This window comes from Coturnix japonica, chromosome 1, assembly GCF_054131305.1.
Source record: "Coturnix japonica strain WE chromosome 1, WE-NBRP24, whole genome shotgun sequence".
NCBI classification, from domain to species: domain Eukaryota; kingdom Metazoa; phylum Chordata; class Aves; order Galliformes; family Phasianidae; genus Coturnix; species Coturnix japonica.
In genome coordinates this window covers 96589159-96611975 of record NC_140663.1, presented here as the reverse complement: position 1 = coordinate 96611975, position 22817 = coordinate 96589159, and the positions used below count along the sequence as shown (strand labels likewise).

The window sequence follows — 22817 nt, the reverse complement described above, 5'->3', positions numbered from 1 at the left end:
CTGGTTGTATTGCAGGAGTGGTTTCACCCTGTTAAAGAACAGACATATCTTTGAGGCGGGAACAGCCAAAATCACAGAATCACAGAATGACCCGGGTTGGAAGGGACCTCAAGGATCATGTAGTTCCAACCCCCCTGCCTGGCAGGGCCACCAAACATACACCTTTACTAGATCAGGTTGCCCAGGGCCCCGTCCAACCTGGCCTTGAACACCTCCAAGGACGGGGCATCCACAACCTCCCTGGGCAGCCTGTTCCAGGGCCTAACCACTCTCCTAGTGAAGAACTTCCCCCTAACATCCAACCTAAATCTTCCCTCTTTTAACTTAAATCCATTTCCCCGTGTCCTGCTATTGTCAGCAGAAAAATCTCCCTGTGGAGAACGTGTGTGAAGCAGCTGAGGGCAGAGAAAGGGCGGGAAAAGGCCTCAGGCCTGACAGCCCCACAGCGCCTCCCCCGCGTCACGGAAGAAGCCCCGCGGTACTACACGTACCTACAGCCGCGCATGCGCACTTCCTCGCCGCCGGGCCCAGGCGCAGCGGTGACCTCGAGCGGCGGTGGGAAAATGGCGGCGGCGGGGATCGCTCTGAAGGTGAAGCGGGGCCGGGGGGAGAGGGGGCACGGCGCGGTGCGGTGGGTCCTCACCTCCTTCGTGAGGGGGTTGGACAGCCGCTGTGTGTCCCGTAGGTGCGGCAGCTGAGCACGTCGGCGGCACGGCCGGCTTCCAAGCTGGTGAAGGTGAGCGGGGCCGGGGGTGGGGGGTTGGGGTCGGCCTCCCGTGTAGGGCCGCTCTCAGACACCGTCTGTCCCGTAGCCGCCCATCCAGGTGTACGGGCTGGAGGGCCGCTATGCCACCGCGCTGTATTCCGCCGCCACAAAGCAGAAGAAGCTGGAGCAGGTGGAGAGGGAGCTGAGCCGGGTGTGGGTAAGGCTGCTGGGCGAGCCTCAAAGGTCACGGAGGGGCTGGGGGCCGCCGTCTGTCTGGTGCTTTTAGGGCGATCCTGCATATTGTGTGACATGTACCGGGCCTGCCTGTGCTCTGAACTCCTTCCCTAGTGCCCCTCTGTGGCTTTCTGAGCTCCCTGAAGCTCTGCCATACTGGACACGGAGTCATTTGATATGTTTTTAAAAGTCACTAATAAAACTGTGAGGATGCAGTCCAGTTAATCAGCTCTTGTAGCCCACAGCTGTATGTTCTTAGGCTGCTTCGATCTACTGAATGTTTCCTCTCTATGAGCTCTACCTGGAGCTGCCATTTCATTTCTCATCTGCTCTCTCCTGCCCTGTATCCTTGATCAAAGAGCAGCTGTTGCCTGCGTAGCCCTGAAAAACTTGTGGCCTTTACAGTGTTGCTTGTGTGTTCTCTTAGACTCTCTTGAAGGACCCTAAGCTGTCCAGCATTGTTATGAACCCTCATACCAAGGGCACGGTTAAACAGAAAGCTGTCAAAGACGTTTTAGCAAAGGAGAGGATGTCCCCTATTACCGTCAACCTGATGAGTGAGTACACATTTACTTTGTGAAACATCTGATGCTGCTTGTGATTAGTTGTTGCTAAGTGAATCTGCTCCTAGTGGGTGTGCTAAACCCTTCTAATACATCTGCATCTTCCAGACCTGCTTGCTGAAAATGGCCGCTTGCGCTACACTCCAGGCATTGTTTCTGCCTTTGGGAAGATCATGAGCGCGTTCAGAGGAGAAGTGCTGTGCACAGTCACCACTGCACAGGTGGGTTTGGAACCTTGAGGCTGAGTTTAATAGGTATGGGCATAAAAGGCAAGCTTCTTTGGCTGTAGTATAATCAGCTTGCTTCATGAGCAATGAAGAAAAATCTCATCTCTACAAAATGCTTTAATAGTGTTTCAATATGCAGTAATTATTGGCTAGCGATTATACACATTCTTCTTGTTTCAGCCTAACGAGTAGCATCTTTTTCTATGTGTGAACCCAGGGGCTGATGAAAGTCAGCCTGGTCTGCAGATAAAACTGCCTCCGCTCTTCTTTTTGTCATTAAGAATACACTGAACAGGTTAGAACTAACAGATCAGCTCTTTTCTGTAGTGAGGCAGATGTCTGAAGTGAGATCAAAAAGCTCTGTAAGCTCAAATGCAGATAGTAACAGTACAAAGGGGGATGGCTTTAAACTAAAGAGAAGAGATTTAGATTGGATGTCAGAGAGAAATCCTTTCCCCAGAGGTTAGTGAGGCGCTGGCACAGCTGCCCATAGAAGCTGTGGTGCCCCATCCCTGGAGTTGCTCAAGGCCAGGTTGGATGGGGCCCTGGGCAGCCTGAGCTGGTGGGGGGCAGCCCTGCCCACGGCAGGGGTTGGAACTGCATGATCTTGAAGGTCCCTTAAAACCCAGATAGATGTGTCTTTTGTTGAGTGCTTAGTTTATCGAGTCAGGACTCTTGATGCTTGCTTTCTCAAGATGTTAACACCAAGCAGTTGCTGGTGATATGTGTGCAGATGACAGCGCAGTACTTCATGAAATAGAAGGAGCACAAGATGCTGCTGTTTCTGTGCTGTCATTTGCTTATTGCTATCCAAGAAGGCGCTTCCTCTGCCTTCCTGGGAGTGTCTTTGATGGAGTCTGAAGAGAAAGTAAAGGGGGTTCTCATTATACCATTTATTTTTTTTACGTGCTTTGTTTTCACTGTGTCTGTGCAAATGTTTTCAGCCCTTGGATGATGCCAGCCTTACTGAGCTAAAGAGTGTTCTGAATGGATTCTTGGCTAAAGGAGAGGTCTTGAAGCTGGAGACCAAGGTAGGAGGTTTTGATTTGTAAATACACCTTGCCAAGCTGTGCTTCTTGCGCTCTCTCATCTTTACAAAAAACAAATGAAAGAGGAACTTTGGGACACTGTTGTATACATTCATTTGGTTGAATTCAGCTGCTCTATTATATACTTCTATGTTTTCTTGTACGCTTTAATTACTGAAATCTTAACTTTGAAATGCACTGATTGCAAGATTATCTAAATAAGGCTCTTTTAAAGCTGTTCACGCTGTTAAAAAAGAAAAGTATAAGGGTAACAAGTATTTGCTAATGGAGTTTCTGTTCAATCTTTCTTCTAGACTGATCCCTCAGTCCTTGGTGGAATGATTGTCAACATTGGGGAGAAATACGTGGATATGTCAACAAGGTCAAAGATCCAGAAGCTGACCAAAATAATGAAAGAGACTGTCTAACAAGCTGTCCTGTTTGCTCACGGTGAAACCTGTCACAGGGAAACAATAAAACTGTTCTTCTCCAAGAGCTGTTGTAGAGTATTGATTCTAATATGTAGCAGTGGGAGAAAGATGATGAGGCCTCCAAAAGCTTGCTAGGGAGAGGTTAAGATGTTTGTATCTTAAAACTACATATAAAAACATTCAACACAGGACCTTGTGTTACATTGGTGTTCTAATGACAAGGCTGTGTGCGCCTCCTTCTCTTTAATAGGATGTTGAGGATATTGACCTCAGGGCAGCTGGCCAGATGTAATAATTATTAACCAAAAGGAGGGGGCAGCCCAGAGAAGGACCTTCTAGTCCTGTTGTTAAAAGAACAACCAATCTGAAGACTCATTTAATGTCGTCATGACCGTATCACTGTTCTTCAGTGCTTCTCAAGAACATCATCACAACAGGCTGTTCAACTGAAAGTAATAAAAAAAAAAAACAACAGTGTTTATTCTTGCATAATTTCACTTGCACAAATACAGTCTCGTCTGTGTCTTAACAATTAGTGCAGACCAAAGTCTGACCTGCAGCTTCCACCTCAGTGAATGCAGTCTGGGACGCAGCGTAATTCCTCAAACAGGTGAATGCATGTTGAAGACTCGTTTCATCTGGCACTGCCCGTAAACAGAATCATTTAATCGAGTGCAGAGGAGGAAGTAACACATTCAGAGCAACCAGAGTACAGTTGAACTTGTCTTAAGAGAAACAGCGGCATCCAATTTGTTGTTAGTTATTCATGATACCCATTAGAAATGTTATTATACCTGTTAGAAATGCCTTAAAATAAGCCCGTTTCACAGTATGGATGTGTTCCTGTAGGTATAGTTAGATGCAATGTAAATGAACAGTACAAGTGAAGAATTAGATCTTCTCTGAAAAAAGGAACCATTTCTCCTACCGGTCCAGCTCTTAATACATACCTATAATAGTTATTTTATAATGCCTTTGTAATTTTTAAGATCTTACAAATACTACATATAGTACAACACTTCCTTTCTTAAGAAGAAAAGGAAACTAATTGATACCATTTGTTTGGCAACAACAAGTGCACTAAAAAGTTACACCACCATCATGGTGGGGATTCCCCAGTTCTAAATATTAACATGGAAAAAATACTACCGCTATCTTGTCTCAACGATGTACCGACAATGAATAAAAAGTATCCATGAATAATTCTGCAAAGCCTGTTGGAACCTAGATCTATTTTGGCAAAGTGAGGACTGGAATAGGGTATTCCGCTAAAGCTGGGGGTTAGCCTGGTGAAAAGCATTAAGCCTTTACAAATCGTCACCCAAAGAGGAATTGCTTCAACCCAACTCGGGCGCTTCACGCTGCCAAAAGCAGCGCACTCACTCATCTTTCCATATGCTCCTCACAGGGTGATCTGCTCTTAAGATACTGTGTGATCAGCACTCTGGCACCAGGAAAGCTCCGTGGTCCTGTGCCCAACCTTTTCCCTTCCCCCTGGCAAGCACAGGTTCCGCTACCAGTCCCATCCTCATGGAGCAGGCACCGTAACTGGGAGGGATTTCACTTCCAGTCCATCACACGATGGACAATCCATCCCGCGCTTCCTGATGGGAGAAGAGCCTGCTGGCTACCAAGCTCCTGTTTCCACTCTGCCGCTGTTTTTCCCCTATTTTCCTGCAGCCCAGCCTTCCCGTGTCAGCTGTGCACACCACAATAGGCAGGAAAGCCTGAGAGCCTGACAGAAGGGCTCTGAGGAAGCAACAACGCCTTGACTCACACAGCAGGCTGGGATCACAGATCCAACGCTAAATCTGGGCTTAGCAACACTTTGCAGCTCTACAAGAAGCTCAAGGATTCACCTACAGTGGCAGCAGAACCTTTTTCTGACATCTATGGCATGCAGCTAGGCTACTTTAGCATGTTCTTTATTCATTTAAGTTCGGCCTTAAATATATCTGCCTATGCACAAAAAAATAATTTCCCAAGAATGGCCTTTTTATTTTAAAATATGTAAGAGAACAAACAAAACCGTTTTTGTTTTAGATTGACTCCGTATTTGACAACAACAAAGTAGCTATATCCTTATATATACAAATAATCACATGTATATATACGTATATATATCTACAGATACATCGATATGGTCATAGGACAGGAGTGTTTGGTCTGAACAAACGCGGGGTACGCGTGGAATGTACATACAGAGCAAACGGCTCAAAGTGAAGGTGAGTTCACCTGATTCCCCACTGTTCTGCATTTAAAAGGGTTGTGACTGCTCAGCTGGAGCAGTGAGACACCACAGTGCAAACGGAGCAGTACGAAAGCAGACCCCGCTGTTGCGGTGAAGGTCTGGACTCATCACATCTTCATCTGGAAAATGTATTTAATAATATTACAAAAACGTTGCTATCCACAATGTTCTTCCCCCCAAACCCAAACTCACACGTAACAAAAAGTGTTGGTTTTTTGTTTTCTAAAGGGTAAAAATATTCTAGAATGAGCATTTAAAAAATTCCTTCATAAAAACTCATGTTGAGAAGATATATAATAATTAAGTGCATCTAGAAAAAGCTCTGTAATGTATGGGTCACATTCCTTAGGGTCAGCCCAGCGATGTGCTCCGTTCCTTAAGGTGCCCATGTCAGACCACCAACTGCACACAGCCTCTCAGGGCCTTACAGACCGCCTCCCTACAGCACTGATCTTGGGGAAATAGTATTTCCAAAGCCAAGACCAGCTTCATGGTTTTTATTTTACAGTGCTTCCAAATCATTATAACTTGCAGGTATATGACTTACTATTACCCTGGTAAATACCATTCTGGAGAGTCCGGTGGCTATAACCCAATGACCACGCACTTTCAGAAAGACAGGGAAGAAAATAGATCTGCAAAGAACATAAACTCATTTATCTTAACCTTGACTTGTTTGATGCTCTCTTCAGGCACTGCGATCTATCGGTCCTTATAGAATGTGAATTGACTTTGTAAGGCAGGCTCTTTGAACTCATCCCTGCATCTCCTGCATAGCACATGAGCATCCAGTCAGCTTCTAGTATGCCTATGTTCTAGCTGGGACACAAAGGTAATTAACTGCAATGGATCATAGCCTGTGGGATGACAGGGTTGGAAGGTGGAGCTCACAGTGAGGCCCTGCTGGGAATGTGTGTAGTGCAGCCCTAACAGAGGAGAGCTGAACATGCCCTGGGCTTAGAACCATAATATCATTTAAGGTTGGAAAAGACCTCTCAGATCACCCAGTCCAACCATCAGCCCACCCCCACCATGCCCACTGCCCACGTCCCTCAGTGCCACATCCACACGGCTCTTGAACACCTCCAGGGATGGTGACTGCACCACCCCCCTGGGCAGCCTGTGCCACTGCAGCACTGCTCTTACTGAGAAGAAATTGTTCCAAATAACCAACCTGAACCTCCCCTGGTGCAACTTCAGGCCATTCCCTCTTGTTGCATCACTGTTACCTGGAAGAAGAGACCCAGCCAGTCCCACAACTCCATAACACATGAAGTCCTGGATGGACAAGGGAAATTACAAGAACAGATTGCAACTTAGAAATCCATGAGCTGAATCCTACCCCTTCATTATCATCACACATGCATGATACGGGAACTAAACATTTCTGTGCACTGAGGACAAATTAGAAACAACAAGCAATGGTGGTTGGGAAGGTGCTCATTCATGTTACCGCATGAAAAAAATCCAATCTGATGTACCCATGATGGGGTCACAGTCCAAGAGGAGCCCCCACATCTACCTGACAATCACTTCCAACAGCAATTGAATAGCAGAGGAAAATGCTGCAACTTGTGGCTTCTTCTGGAAACCTGGACTGGATCTCTGCACAACATCCATGGTATTTTGTTCCTATTAGTCTACTTATTTGTTGCTGAAATTCATGCTATGGAAAATGATACGATAAACATGATCCGACTTTCTCAACACTGAGAGGAATGTTCACTGTATGTCCAGCTACTGAGTAAAATTAGGACAGCAATAAAAGGTTAGACAATGACATTTAATGTTACCCATTAATAGATTTTATCACTTTGTTTTTAATCCTACCACAACAATGTGTATCTTCATATACGTTATATTTAATAAAATGTATTGATATGGAATTAGGAAAACATGGGTTTAGTACTATTTACATATTTTAATCGAAACGATTTTCTTAACAACATTGAAAAATAGAAACTTAAAGTTCTCTTGATTGTGTTTTCTGCCAGTTAGTGGTAACCAAATGCGTGCCCAGGAAGTTGCACTCCCTCTCAAATGTGATCAGTCAAAAGTTTGTAACTGAAGCGTGTATTCTCTGTTTTTTCTGTTTCAAAAAATACATAAGTATGTCTGTCATTTCTGATACAAAATTCTACACTATCATCTTCAATAAATAAATAATAAAGCGATTCTGAAAAGTATGAAATGTAAACTTTGTCGTCCCTCCAACATACTTTTTTTTTTTTTCCCATTGCTTGAAACATTACAGTGGTCTCGTAGGAAATTATAATACACAGACACTTCCCAGCACAGTTTACACTTACTACCATACTGTATCTACCTATTCGTTATGAATATATCCTAATTTCCTAATGGAAATCAATAAGAATTGTAGTGCTAGAGAACACCATCTATACAGGGAAGGTGGAAACCGGTACTGAAAGGACATGCAAGGAACATCAAAACCTAACAACAGGCTCCACGAGAACATTCACATGCTAATGGAACAGGCTGACACCTCCCATTCAGAATAAAGTCATTACAAAAATACCAGTGTATGCATGATAGGTAATGAACAAAATGATTCCAGGCAGAACAAAGATGAATTTTACTCTTAGGGCTCTGTCACATCCAGTCCTAGCAAAGCACTTAGTTGTGTACGTAAGGGAAACACTACCTATGTGTGCACTTAGAGACAGACGCTTTGCCGAACGTGGGAAGTTTGCTGGACATTGGCCTGTATGTGTGCTATGTGTTGAGTTAAACACACATAAAACCTTTTGCGTTCCCCAAGATGAAATGACATCACCCTGGGTTTACCCACTCCATCACACGATCACAAACACTCCGTTCTGCTCACGTCTACCATCTTTGCCACCAACTTTGTGACCAGCCCAGTTTGCAACAAACACTGCTGTGAGTGACAGCGCTACAGCCCTGAATTCAGCAACATGATGTCGAACGCAGTCAGGAACAGTCCAGTTTAATAACTGGTCACCACCGATTGCTTTGCAAACTAGTCTATGGGGCAGAAATGAGCTTCCTGAGCTAGAGCCATCATTTTTTTTCCTTCCTCACTGCAGGTGACGGAACATCCACCTGCACTCACACAACTGAGCGGCAGTAGTAAAACAGTATTGAAGTGGTACAGCACAACATTCAGCAGGGCTCTATCGTTCCGTCCTTCACTCACTGTTCAAAGTCTTCTTCCAAAGGTACTGAGTGGGTGGATTCTTCTGGAGTGCAACTCATCTCTGCGCACAAGGCCTGCACGGAATTTATTTTGGGGGCAATGTGAGTCATGAAGTGGTATGTTAATAGAATCTTCTCTGTTTATAGATATAGACTATTTCTTTTCTAAATATTTTCAGTATCGCCATGAAGATCTCCAGAGATCTTCTTACTGCATAACTGTTTGTTCCATTCACAAAACATTTACACGCCACTTTGCTGAGCAATAGGCACAGAATTCCTTATGGGGGAAAACCCTGCAGACAGCCACCAAACATACCAACACTGCCTTCTTCATGTCAATTAACGAGTAGAGTAACTGGAGCAAGCACGGGGACCTGTGCGGTGTGCCAGCAGCACAACAAACAACCAGGTTACTTCATAAACCCAGGAAACCATCATCAGGTTCCACATGGAGAAACTGAGGGAGACTTCCTCACTAAACTGGGACTCGTTTTTCAGTGAGAATTATCAAGGCACAAAGATGCTCCTGTTTGCTTTGATAACCCTCTTGTGTGTGAAGGGCAAGCAGTAGTTTCATACCAAACCGATCAGGGTTTTGTGACAGCTTCTGCAGATACCTACATTGCAGTGAACTCAGACCAAAACAAAAAAAAAAACATTGGTCCCTTTCCTTCTAAGGCTCATCAAACAATTGCAGGTCTAGTCGGACGACTATCTCTCCTGTTGGGACTTCGTGGAGAAGGAGACACTTTGTAACTGGTCCCTTTGAACCCTGATCCTTCTTAATGTCTGCCACACGGATCTCTGTTCTGCCCAGAAAGTCTGAAATGCAAAAAGACGGCATGCTTAGAAATGAAACAACTCTTTTCTGCTGCAATAAAACGCTAAATTGTAGAAGGAGCTAAGCTTCCATCTACACACGACAAAAGGAGAAAACAAGCCCTCAGTCCAATCACATTTTTGCATTTGAAGGACAAACGCTGCCTGTCTGCACAGAAGAGATTTTCATCTGGACCAGTGGCAGCATTCAAAAATGATGCCAAAGGCAGAAAAAATGCACCATGTACTTCACAGCTGCTTTGCTTAAGTAACTTATTTATTCTATGATATGTTAGAAAAAAGGCCAAAGGCCACTGCCCAGCTTGAACTGAACGAGTAGCTCTCAGGAGATGACAGAGCAAGGGATAGATTACAACAGCGACAAGGTCATTGGGGCAAATGGTGCTGGCCACATGAATGACAGTCCTGCCCAAATCCTTCCTGAGGGAAAGTTACTCCAAAAGACATTCCTCAGTTCTCCGTATGTCTACTGCAAGTTATGAAATTAAAGTGGGTTGGGAATTCTGAGTTCATTTCTACTACTGCCTGTTACAGGAACCTGACAACTTTTCTTTTCCTCCTCCATTAATTTGTCCATTTGCAAAAAGCATCCAGAGTTACATGTAAAGACTTGGCAGAATTACAAACTGCACTTCACTTACTGTCAAACTGCACAAGAAAGGAAGCCCAAAAACCCAGAGAGAGTGCAATTCTTTTAGCTCCAACACAAGCATGACTACACTGGGGAGTGAGAGTGTGTCAAACACGCACAGGGGTTCAGTATTTACCTCAGTGGGAGTGCACCTCTTCAAAATGGGAGGCCTGAAAACACCCTTGGAAAGGTGGCTGCCCCCTGCTTACCATCTGGGGAGAACTGGTCCCTCTCAAACACCGTGATGCAGAGCACGTCCTGCTCAAGGTCTTTGATAAAGAACTGGCAGTTGGAGTTCCACTTCGGATTGAGGGTGTCCTGCATTGTCTTGGTGATGTGGCACTGAGAGCCCATCGTCACCTCACAGTATGGATTACTCTTTCCTGGGAAGTAGGAAACAAACAGAAAAATGTAATCATGTTTTCAAGTGCGTGTCTGAATACCATCTTCTTCTTGCAGCCAACAGACCAGGTGAAGACAGTGGCCTTGCTGTCATTTTAATAACCAGGGGCACAGTTCTGCAAGGTGCCAAGCACTTGCCACTCTTCATTAAGGATTTTGTGGCTGATGATCTCTTTTGAAATAGTTTATGTAGTAAAGCTGTTTGTATGAGCCAAATGATAAAGCGCAAGACAACTGCATGACTGCTACTGAACAGCACAGAATCACCTTTGTGCATTTTAAATTCATTAAAACAGCTTTTTTAAACAAAAATATGTTGACAGAATGTCTAAGTTAGTCACATAGGAATGTCTCCTTCATAGAGCACACTTATGAAAATCAGAAGGCACTTACCATGGGATCTGCAAGGTTTTAGTTCAATGCCTTCAACAATATTCACCATCAACCTCCCAATGCCTGTTGCTCTTTGTGAGCGAACTGTGGTGAAACAGAAGAGGAGAGACAGAAGTCCTTAATGTCTTTTCCAGCCCAGGGACTTCCCCATGAACGATGAGAACCCCAGTACCCCATGACATACCTAAGTAGGCCTTTTCCCTCTTCTTCTTTTCAGTCTCTATGTAAAGTTCCGAAGCAGCTTTAATTTTCTGAACCCACGCAGTCCTTCAGAAGGAAAGGAGAAAAAGGTTGCAAAATACCATTTCTGTTCTTACTCCCTACTGTACTGCAGGCAACAGTAAAGCTGGCCCTCCTTCCCAACCCCTTGCAGCCTAAGGCCCCCACCCTGCCTCAGGCTCTGCTACGCTGAAGCTGTCTGCTTGGAAGAGATCTTGCTGGAATTCATAGCACCCGTAGAAATGTAATCAGTACAGCCTAGCAGATCCCATCACATAACAGAAGCTCAAAAGAACTATGAACAGGCAGGGAGCAAAGATGTTTTATGCATTGGGATTTTTCCAGGTAACACATTCTCAAGCTGGCATAATACTATCTATACAATGTGTTTGGGGTTGGTTTGTTTGGGATTTTTTGCTGTTTTTTCAGCTTCTGATTTTTAACAAAAGTTATTTTTCAACAACTTAGAAGTCTGCAGACCAATATTTTCAACATAACTCAGTGCAATCCTGTCTTTGTAACCTTTCCAGAGACACAAGTCACTAGCTGAAGTTGTCACTTTTCTCATTTACTCATTATAAACAGAATCAGGTTAAAACTGAGTTTTGCTCAGCAGGTTTTTGCTTCATGTTTTAATCTGAGTCATTCCTGAATCTCATTCAAAATACAGCCATGCAGATGCTTGCATTGGCACAGAAAACTGATGGACATTAAAAGAGTAAGATAGGACTGAATCTTGTAGCTTCTTTACACTACCACAAAATGGAATCATCAGCCATCCTAGTGATCTCACCACTGGTATTACTGGAATTCAGGAAGTATCATTATTTCTCCATTCTTTTCATGTACTGATTATCACTTTATTCTCAAGCACAAGGAGATGTAATATTAACTGCTTGGACACTGCTATGCATATGTACATCAAACACATTTTAATCAGGCCTTTAAAAATTAGTACTAACGTGGCCTGTGCGGGTACTTACCTTTCATTAATGCTTTCAGCCCGGAGTGTATAGACTCTATCAATGTGGGAGATATGGAAAATGGGCTCATCTCCAGAAGGGTCTGTGGGTAATTTTACTAGTACTTCATTTAGAAAAATGGGCTGGAAAACATTAAGCAAAGCTAGTATTCCATTGCACACTATCCAAACATAGGCATGCAAGATACAGCAATTCAGAACAGATTTCATTTGTGCCCACAACAGTTTCTCCCCTTCAGCTGGCCTCCCATCTGTCTTAAAACGTCATTTTTAAGTATTTTCTTCTTATTAAGGTGCATCCACACTCTGGAAACATTTCTCCTAAAGCAATTGAAAAGCGTTATGAGGTATAGAAATCTCTCCCTTCTCACAGGGAGCAGCAAATACTGCTCTCTGCATCATCCCTTGTTATGCAAACTCTGTCAAAGAAATCGTTTTGGCCACATTTCAAAGGCATCTTCCCTTACCTAGCAGACAACCAGCTTGCTCAGCATTGGTCCCTGGAATCCCCAGCATATGCCAAAGCTTTCAACATTCTTCTATATAAAGACCCACACGTACAGTATGTGGGTGCTGCCTCCAGAACTTTTGTTAGTTTGTAACTATCCAAGCCACCATTTAAGAATGGTACTTACAGTTTTGTACATTTTGTATTGCAGATTAGACTTGGGGCTGAAGACTTTGTCTGTGCCAGAAGAGCCAAGAGGTTTTATGATCTGAGTCAAGAGGAGGAAATCGTTGAACAGAAAGCCATACAGTTCCTTGTTACTCTTGGCTTTATAGAGCTTCCCACTGTGCAGAAACTTGCGTGGTCCCAAGCAGTTTGTAACAGAATTAAATACGAGTTGCTGCGAAAAGTAGAAGAAGAAGAACAACGCACTGTATAAAGTAAAACAATCGAGGTTCCCCTGAAAGAGATCAAATACAGTTTTGAGTCCTGACATTAGTTTTGATTTGTGTCACGGGGATGATGAGCAATGTCTCTGCCTTGCGCATGACAAGCAGTGCAAGTCATAAAAATGTTATATGAAATTTAAGGCATCCCATCAGTTGCACAAGGCATGTCCTGGATTAGAGAAAAGCCAAAAGCATTTTTGCCTCCTTTTGAGTTTCTCTGCCACGCACGTGCACCTCAGTGAGCCAAGCTGAGTTGATGATGACTTGTCCTGGATGAGCAGTAGTTACACAAATGACCTCTCCAAATGATGAGCTTTCTTAACAAGAACAGCATTCCTGAATTGTGTATGAGTTTCACTCACTAAAACATAGCATTGCCTTGTCAGCAAGCATTCAGTTGGCCACTCAGGTAATATTACTCATGTTCCAGGGTTAGACATCACATACAAAAGACAAAAGCAGCCATCTCCCTTCAGGCAATAGTTTTAAGACAGCCAAACACAACTCTTGCCCTTCTGAACTTGTCAGAACTGTCTTTCCCCCAAAATAGATTTTTAAGACGAAATGCAACACTTTCCAGTTTATAAACCAAGAGGTGCTTATTATTTTTTTATCTTCTGAACTGAAAACTCAGCACACATTTTAAAGATCAAGTTGTGATCTGTCTGCCTCTAGTCTCTTCACCATGATAGGGAGGCCATCAAAGTATCCTCTGTCCATCACAAATATTCTGCTTTCAGCAGAGAGGCTTAACGTGTTACCTTAAAAATAACATACACTAGTAGGCAGCGATTCTCTCTGTAAAGTCTTGAGAGAGACTTGATCAATATTATCTCATTTTCAGAACGTATACAAAGTTTTATTACAAAAAGCAGATACTGTGATGACTTTTAAAGCGCTCCAAGATGGTCAGGTATGGCTTCAGGGTGAGATACAACAATACAATAATTAATATAAAAAGCCATGAAACTGAAGAGTTGTGGTTGAAAACTGCAGCACTTAATCTGGCACTAGTCCAGAGGCAGGAAACAAAAGCAACATTTATCATGTAGGAGACAATAATACAAGCAGCAAAAAGGATTACGTGCCCGAATGAAAGGGAGCCAAAGAAAGATGAAAACAAATGATTGAAGATTATATGATATGATTACACCATATTCCCTTGATGCAGAGCCATAAGTGAGCCATGGTTTCTTCCCAAACAGTGAAGTGTGTCCATTACTCTAGACAGCATGTTGTTTACCTCAGAGAGGCCTTCGCACTGAACATGAGCCTGGATCCACTCCAGCCTATCTGAATTTTCTTTCTCTCGCACTCCTTCATTTACTTGAGAACATAATTCTTCTGCTTTTTCAAGAGCATGCTTCAAGTGACTGTGGTCAGGATGGTTTTCAGGAGTGTTTTCTATTATCTACAGGTAAATAAAATATGTTAGCTTTTTCTATTATCTGCATTTAAAATATATTAATATTGAGAACCCTAAATTTCTGTTTTATTTCTTCATTTTCATCAGAGCTGGTCAGAGGCTTCCACATTTCTCTTCCTGCTTGACAAACATGAAAAATAAGAGACAAACTCATAGTTGGTAGGTGAACAGCTGTCTACATCACATCAGTGCACTACTCACTCTTCTGACATAACTATGCAAGTTTCAGCCATAAACAGAAACACAGCTGATCATAGAATCTCTTAAACGACAACATCCAATCTGTAACTAGATTCATTTCTACGAAAGTCTGGGCTCAATTCAACAGTACTATTAAAGACAGTGAGTGTTAGGCAGCAAATAAAAGTTAGGAAAGGGTTGCAAGTTATCCAGTAATGTAAGCTGCAATGATTTGGCATTCAGGATTGTATACTGAATGTCATTTCTGAGACTATGAGGAAGGAATGATACCACATAGAAAGGCAAAGATGAGCATAAGGTAGATCCAATACTTCAATTTTCTGAATTTCAAATTTTTCATTCAGCTTTGATTGCCTTCTGGTTCTTTGTGTGCAAGCAAGTTTCACCTCTATTTCTTGCAGAAATCCAGAGACATTTTGTTGAAGGCAAATGAGTTACTGCATTTGCTCTAGTGTGATAAAAGATTGAAAGGCAGCCCACTTTCCCTAGCATATCAGATATCTAATAGTGACAATGTAGGGAAACTATCCTGTAATTAAGCTACAAGCAAAGCAGCATCAAAAACATCATCTTTGCAAAAGAACATACATTTTTAATTATTAGTGGGTATCTTGTTACCCGTTGCATAGGCTTTAGTAGAAAACTTGATAGTGGCATTCCTTTACAGCGAGGATCCATTGCTAACCTCTGAAACATTAGAGAGGTAAAATGGTGTTAGTCAATTTGCTTAAAATCCAGCAAAATAAGGAAAAGGTAATGCAACAAATGAACATAATGCCTCAACTAAATCCATTAGGTCACAAACAATGTCACTGCATTAGAATTTCTTGTGTTTTTTAAAATGTATTCTTCACCTAACTTGTCAGCACAAGTAAAATGCACCTCCTCGCCACAATTTGTTCAGTTCTCAGCATATTACTGCAAGACCATTGCTGAAGTAATTATTTTACAGCTGTACCGCTGTACAGAAAAAAAGTATTCCTTTAACAAAAAGAGCATTTCTTCAGTGAGTGCTTAAGTCTCTTCATTCTTAAGACTCCTCATTCTAATCCAACATACAGCACTATTTCAGATAATGGTTTGGAAGTCTACAATGCAGTTTATGGCATACAAAACACATGGTGAATGCTTCTTTTCTTACTTTTACAAACTCCTTGAATTCGGGGACTTCATCTGTTTTCTGCTGAATGAGTGCTGCCCCGTTGAGCTGGCAGCTACAGAACCGAATGTATGGCTGCATGTGTGGCAGCTGAGCTGTCAGGATGTCACCAATCATTTTCACTGGCATCTTCTCTCCAGACATCTTCTTACGCACACGCAAGGCCCTAAGCATGAAAAGGTCATGTGTGTTTGATAAGTCAGCAGACCTCTAAATAATGATTTGTGATCTATGAAATAGGTCGGTTGATTCTTATTCATTACTGAAATGAACAGTATGACCTCTGGATAATAAACAGATAAGCCACAGGACCTATTGCATATCATTAGAACATAATAATCAAAACTGCACCCCCAGCCAACGTAAGTTTTCCCTCTTGTGATCACCAATCTATAATTTTACATTAACTTAATGCAAAGCCAGATCAGATACAGTGTAGGAAGGAATGTAATTACTCTTTCTATTAGAAAGAGTATACAGACATGCTCTTGAACAAGGGGTAAAAACCTTACAACCACCTTGGGCCAAAAGCTATTTCTAGTTTCTAGCCTGCTTTCATAAGGAAAAGCATTTTATTGCCATTGGGTATTTTATTATCAAACCACATGTCTCTGCCCTATCACTGTCATAACTTGCCATTTTGTGGGCCATTTCCAAACACATTACAAAAACAAAAGGTAACCCAAAGTTACAAAATTCCAACACTTTCAACAAAAATTAGCAAATCAGTAGGAAAAATAAAGGAGCTATATTAATACTCATGCTTTTTAAAATGCAGGTGTTACTCATTTTGTTGGGCAATGCCCAAAAGAAGCAATTTGTACTTGCCATCAAGTAAGTTCTGATTTATCTTATAGTGTCTCAGGTTTGCATAACTTGACCTCTTTATCAAAAAAAGAGGCTTTCCCTCCTGCTGAAATAACAAGGATAGGTGAGAAAGATGAGGGAAGGAAGATGGGATCTGGCAGAGGCCACTGAGATTGAAGGGGGAAATAAGGGTACACGCACTGTGTGGAGTTTCATGGTAGAGAGTTGGGGTTGCAGCAGTTGGAGTCTTTGGTAGGAAGGGTGTACACTGGGCACAGATCCATAGCAAACCAGGCTTTGTTGGCACTGCTTCTCACAAAACAGCTCATTCGGGTGTTAAAAAGTTTACAGTAACTAAAGGAATACATCAGGCAACTCAGAATAAGGGTGGCAGTGAACGTTGGTTGTAGTTTGCTTCCCATTCACAGATAAAGGGACTGGAATTCGGTATGGGGCTGTGACTGAGAGGCACTACTCTTCAGGAGAAGCTGACCTTTACTTCTGCAGCGCAGGTACCCTTAGAGCAAATGCAGCTAAAAGAGGAGGCCCGTGATTTTGTAGTTGATAGAGGAAAAAGAAACAACAAAAACCAAAGAACTTACTTCAGTAGTTTTATATTGCACATAATCAGCTCCTTCCAATTAACAAAAATCATAGCAACTTCCTTTTCTGTTAGCAGCTCAGATTCCATTAGTGGTTTCTGGAAGATCTACAGATTCAGAAAATCAAGCAATTTAGAAAATATATGTTAAATATAATCAATGTTGCTAAGACTGATGATGCTTACTTCCTTAGTCTAGAAGTGAGACAACTTTACATCAGAGTAGCACAGTAGAACAGAACTCAATCATGCCCAGTGCCCACTGTCACATCTACCTAATAATACCTTTGTGAGTAGCTTATTTCTTTGAAAGATAATAATCTGAATTGGTCTCAGTGGTTGTTCACTGTGGCCTAGATATTCTGTTTTAACCTTGGGAATTTTAGTGACAGGTCTCCTGTGAAATAGCCCAGGGTTACTTTGATAAACAACTGAAAATACGTTTTACTTTGGACTCCTTTGTGGAAGTTCTGATTTATCTCAGTTGTCTCAGACTTGCATAACTTGACCTCCTTTTCAAAGAAAAGGCTTTCCCTCGCTGTCAAAAGAACTTCAAAAACATGAATGAATGAACCCTGCTCCTAAACATGCTGTGTCTCCTTACCTCTGTGACCAACTGCAAATCATTTACATAGTTCTCTTCTGTGACAATGAGCTCATGGATGTATCCCTGCCTTTTTCTTTCAGTAGGTGTCAGCATATCCAGAAGATGCAAATCTGCACACCCTGGAAAACACAAAAGAATCCTGGATTTTACTTATAGCGGTTTTCAAATTGATCCGGATCTGCAGAGGTTCAAGTAATGCTTAATGAACAGTAACTTCTGCCTGTTCATTTAATCATAATTCACACGTAATGACACAGCACTTACAATCTTTCATCTTTTAGTGAATAAAAATGTCATTAACTTTTTTTTTTATTATTATTTAAATCAAAGTCATTTCTAGATGATAGCAAGTTAACAAGGCAAGTGAATGGAGGTCCCATTAAAATGAAAGCATGCAGACCAGAAAGAACTAAAAGCAGACCTCCCTGTGGCATGAACAGCATTTCTAAATGTTTCTTCTCTGGTAGCAAAGCTTAAAAGTCCCCTTCACCACTACCTGCCCATTTCCAACCTCACTCCGATGTTCACTGTTGCCCTTAGTTGTGTCGTTCAGCTGGAACCACACTGTAAAATAAATCCCCAAACGGATCACTGTTAATAAAAAGGGGACAGAGACTTCACCTGGAATTAATGCCAAAAAACATATATATTTATCCTAAGAGGGAGCAGAATTAAGGAAGAGAACTGCAGTGACAATGCTCTGATGAGCTCTTTAGATTTTCAGCTCTCAGCTCTGAATTCAAGTTTAACCTTTATTATTGAAGTCAAAATAGGCATCCTCATCAAAGCAGGGTTTATTTACTTCTTCACACTTCAGTTAAAAACTGCTGCAGAAGTCTTGAAGGGATTGAGCCAAAACTCATGAAGGTCAGTGGAGTCAACTCACAGATCTCACTAGTTTACAGACTGAGCCAGTGGGGTTGATTGATTGACGTTCTATACCTTAAAAAGCAGGAGGAAATCTTATAACTAAGAACACACCTTCCATCAAGTTTGTCCTTCTGCTTTTCCAAACCACCTTCTGTGTAAATTCTAGGATTTTTATACTATAAGCGTATTCCAATTGTCACATTCTATTTTCTATTCTGCATTACAACAGAATACTTAGTTACTTTCTTCTTTCCTGTAGATCCCCTGTATGTTTCATCACAGCTCAATTGAATTCTTCTGAAATTGCCAAGGAAAACGCTTTCTTCCTGTTTCACTTCTAACAGCACTTATAACTGTTCTGCATAAAATACAACGCATTCCAGAATTGTTTTGAAACGGGTTTAAAACGGCTTTCAAGAAATACTACCTACAATTACTTTGATACAATCAAAATACTTCGTTTTAATTTCTTTTCCCCCACCCCTCAACAAAGTATTTGGCATTTCAGTATTCAGTACATTACTTATTGAAATAGATTTTCCACATGGAGAAAAATCTGACTGAAAAACATTCAATGAGACCTTCACTTCATGGTGTTTAAAATGGTGAGAGCTTTTTTATTTAACTGCTCACCAGCATCAGTCCATGACTCCAACACAATGTGATCTAACAGGAATGCTTTTAGATCAGATGTTCTCAAGCGCTTTCATTTAGTGAACTGCTGCTGCTTCTAATCATATCACACCGTAGTCAACTTAGATAGTATCTACTGCATCTTCAGCTTCCCAAACGTAATTCAGGACCTGACTCTGCACTACACAACTGGCAAGGTCCACCAGATATCACCATTAAATTCCTCATGAATGCCTTGGAACAGGTTGCTTTCACTAAACTGTGCTCCAGAAAAAAGATAGATTTCTTTAAAAAATAAAAATAAAAAAGAAGGTGAACTGTTTTCCTCTATAAGTAAGCAGCTGAATACATATCAGATTGTCAGCGTAGCACACTGAAAATGCTCCTCTGAAATGCTTGTATTGCAGTCCTTTCAAAGATTCAATTCAAACTTTGCTTGGAATTAAAAAAGTTGGCTCTGAGAAGTGTTAATTAGCAACTTCAAGCCAAAATAATCAGAATTCTCACTATTTTTCCAAAGTCAGAAGTTTCAATTCTGTTTAATAAGCGACTGCTTTCAAAGCATTCTCTTAGTTAGCATGTACATCACCATTCTAATTAACAGAATCAGTTCTCCCCACGAAGCATCAGCTTCATTAGAAGTCAACAAAATGTTTAATGATTTTTCTCTAGAGGCTGAGGAGTTTTAGTGTTCAAAGATGCCGATGACCTTGGCTTGAAGTGCTGTTTCCAACCACCACCAGCCTTTAGATGGAAGGATTTAACATTTCGAACTATTACATTCCAATGGCCAGTTTGACAGATAGCCAGCTGGGACTTAAATGGGTTACTCCAAACATCAATGGAGGGTTCAACCTTGAGTGCTAAGTATTTGGGGAAACTGCCTACTGCAGCTACTGCAGAAAATGCACGAGAGACTTTTCTCACAAGGGATTTTCTTCATTAGGTGCACAAGTATTAAGAACTGCCTCATCTTTGTATCAAAAATAACAAGCAAGAACTCTGTTCTTTTACAGGGTGTAATGTCAGGGCCATGCAGCTCTAGCTGGTTATTCATGTAAGCCAAAGTACTGCATAAAGTACTTTTATGTACATCCAAATTCCATGTGCAGCTGAAATAACACCATTCCCAGGTCCTTACCTCAGTGTAGAACCAGTTAATGTTTCTAGCTTAAAGCTCACAAGTAGTCACCATTCAAGTACTTAAGACTAGGCACTCTATTCTACCTTTTAGGTTATCGGATACCATTCCTTTCTATTTTCTTTCCCACTCTGGAGCTGGATATCATCTGAAAGATTGCAGAAGCTGAATTTGAAACTTTAACTACCAAAAAACATAGTAAGTGCAGAAAATAATGGAGAAATCATGATATCCAGCATGTTCACAGTGGCCCAGTCTGCAATGGTAAGATTGATCACAGTAGACAGGAATCCACTCTGTTGTCATAGAACCATAGAACTGGATTAGAAGGGACCTTAAAGATCATCCAGTTCCAACAGGTTGCTATTACAGGGAACCAGAAGCAGTAAAAAATTACATCACAGTTTTCCTCCAAAACATTAAGTGAGGCAAAACAGTACTCCTGGCATCACAATAGCATTTCTTCACTCAAAGCACAGCATCTGAACATTCATTCTTCTTATCAACTGGCTTCACATGCAAACACCAATTTCCTGTGAACACCCTGTGGTCTGGACTCACTACTGAGAGACTATTTCAGGCTTTTGATGAGGACGGCTCATACACTGGTGATCCAACAGATCTTTCCTCCTCTACCTTCTGTAATGCAAAATCCCATTTCACACCCATTTTCAGTGATTTCAGTATGTTCAGAATTTCTGAACAAGACTGTTATACCCATTTATCAGTAGAGCAGAGTGTTTTCCTCTGGGAAGTAGAGAAGAGTCACAAAGTAAGTCTGGAAAGTCAAGTTGCAAACTAGTAAACAGTATTTCATTTTTGCTGAGAGGTCACCTATAGCATGTGTTTCCTCCTGTTCACAACAATCAATCAGCTATCAACAAGTGAAGGGGCTGCCACTGCCAATCCACACAGACCTAACAGCATCTTGAGGATCTTTTGTAGCAATTCCTGTTGTCTGAATTAACAAAGTCCTGGACTAGTTTATGTTGCACCAATAAACTGTAACTCTCACCTTTGAATTATGGACTGATTATTATCAGGACTGATCTTGAGCCCCTGACCACTTTCTTCACTGTAACAGCACATCAATCAAGAGCAACAGCCAGAGGTCCAGGCTGACGGAACAGCACAACCCAGCTTCACATTGTCTTCACAAAAATAAAGATGCTATATAGGTACTACACTTGAAGTCAGAAATGGGGCGTCTTATATTCTAAGAGTTCAAATATTTCATTAATTTTTCACTTTCTCATGCTGACCTCCACCCATTACCTTTTCATGGCTCCAGGTCTTCGCCTCAAAAAAAAAAAAAAAAAAAAAAAAAGTAATGTGAAGGAATTGAACCAGATGGACTTCAATGGAATTAATCCAACATACAAAACAATTCAGCCGAGAAATGCACTTGGCAGAGATGACTACGATAGGGGACAAAAATCCATGAAATCAGGTTTCAGCAAGCTAGATCAGGATGCAAAAAACTGCTATCCATGATACTGATGTGAGCCCAGTGCAGAGCAGCACTTCAGTAGTGATGGCATCAGCTCATGGCTGTGTGGGCATCGTTGGGGCTGGCAGCATCAGCTCAGCACTCAGTGGGTACAAATGGGCACCATGATGGGCCAAATGCAAGTTGGGATCAGAGTAGAGCAGAAGCACTGAGCTTTCTTCTTACTGCTAGGTAAAGCTGCCAATGAGGGGACACTGAAAAAGGTGAGCTATAAACAAAGGAGAATGATAAGCTTATGCTGGAACATGGAACCAAGTTCTGTGATCATGAAGCAATGTAACGCTATGGTGACTCCAACCCTTTCTAGAAGCTGTATATTCACTTGCTGTAAAATTACCTCAGGTATAAAAACCTTTCCATTTAAAGACACTAGCAGATACATTATCCATGAAATACTCAATTGAAATAATTCTGCAAGAATACAGAATAATTCTGTGAATACAGACTTCTTTTTTCCCCCTCGAGATAAACAGAACAACTCTAAAGGAAAAGAACCGCCAGAAGTAAAAGCACTCTCTAAATGCAGTCTTATCTACATCTCTCAAGTGACGGCTCCTTTTCCTGATTTCCTGCTGCAATGGGAAAAGGTACTTCACAAATGAAAGCTGATATAAAGAATGCATTCAACTGATTAGGCAGCCACAAGGCTGCTCCTAATGCTGACTTAAATTGTAAATCAAAATGAAAATCATCTGAATGATTTCTTATCTTTGTCTATGTAGATCACGGAAATGTTATTTCAGCCTTGATCAAGATTAGCATTTGTTGGCTTTATAGCCACAAATCAAAGAACTGAAGAGACAAGAGTGTGGGCACATCTCTGCATAAGGAGATAAGTCTCCACATAACAGGAGATAGGTGTATTCTGGGAGGTAATT

At 41.7% G+C, this 22817-nt stretch overlaps 2 protein-coding genes across 34 annotated transcripts in view; one reads left to right on the top strand and one right to left on the bottom strand.

Annotated features, from left to right (window-relative positions):
* Positions 1-523: 523 nt before the first annotated feature.
* Positions 524-3251, top strand: ATP5PO (ATP synthase peripheral stalk subunit OSCP). Of its 4 annotated transcripts, none has more exons than XM_032448807.2 (7): positions 524-590; positions 686-736; positions 813-923; positions 1368-1497; positions 1612-1724; positions 2675-2761; positions 3073-3251. In XM_032448807.2, the coding sequence occupies exons 1-7, from the start codon at positions 564-566 to the stop codon at positions 3184-3186; spliced, it is 633 nt and encodes a 210-aa protein (XP_032304698.2). In that variant the 5' UTR covers positions 524-563; the 3' UTR covers positions 3187-3251. The 4 variants fall into 4 exon arrangements, with proteins under 4 accessions (XP_032304698.2, XP_085385230.1, XP_085385225.1 ...); XM_085529104.1 differs by having other exon boundaries at positions 668-736; XM_085529099.1 differs by lacking the exon at positions 813-923.
* A 282-nt stretch (positions 3252-3533) lies between these two features.
* The window catches only part of LOC107323073 (intersectin-1), a 115566-nt gene continuing 96282 nt past the window's right edge, over positions 3534-22817 (bottom strand). For 21 of the 30 annotated variants that reach the window (XM_085528798.1, XM_085528811.1, XM_085528817.1 and 18 more), the window contains 11 exons: positions 17783-17904; positions 17180-17286; positions 15753-15936; positions 15200-15298; positions 14228-14395; positions 12723-12995; positions 12089-12210; positions 11071-11153; positions 10887-10970; positions 10301-10474; positions 3631-9442 (listed from right to left, as the gene is read on the bottom strand). In XM_085528798.1, coding sequence (XP_085384924.1) covers positions 9294-9442; positions 10301-10474; positions 10887-10970; positions 11071-11153; positions 12089-12210; positions 12723-12995; positions 14228-14395; positions 15200-15298; positions 15753-15936; positions 17180-17286; positions 17783-17904 — 1565 coding nt within the window. In that variant the 3' untranslated portion in view covers positions 3631-9293. Of the gene's footprint in view, positions 9443-10300; positions 10475-10886; positions 10971-11070; positions 11154-12088; positions 12211-12722; positions 12996-14227; positions 14396-15199; positions 15299-15752; positions 15937-17179; positions 17287-17782; positions 17905-22817 lie in introns of all 30 variants that reach the window. The other 9 variants (XM_032448787.2, XM_032448796.2, XM_015881817.3 and 6 more) reach the window with 4 other exon arrangements.

Excerpts from the sequence above, each read along its gene's own strand:
- ATP5PO (XM_032448807.2), top strand. The coding sequence starts at position 564 with ATGGCGGCGGCGGGGATCGCTCTGAAG. Across the intron at positions 1,498-1,611 it reads TATTACCGTCAACCTGATGA|ACCTGCTTGCTGAAAATGGC; the intron begins GTGAGTACACAT and ends TGCATCTTCCAG. Across the intron at positions 2,762-3,072 it reads TCTTGAAGCTGGAGACCAAG|ACTGATCCCTCAGTCCTTGG; the intron begins GTAGGAGGTTTT and ends TCTTTCTTCTAG.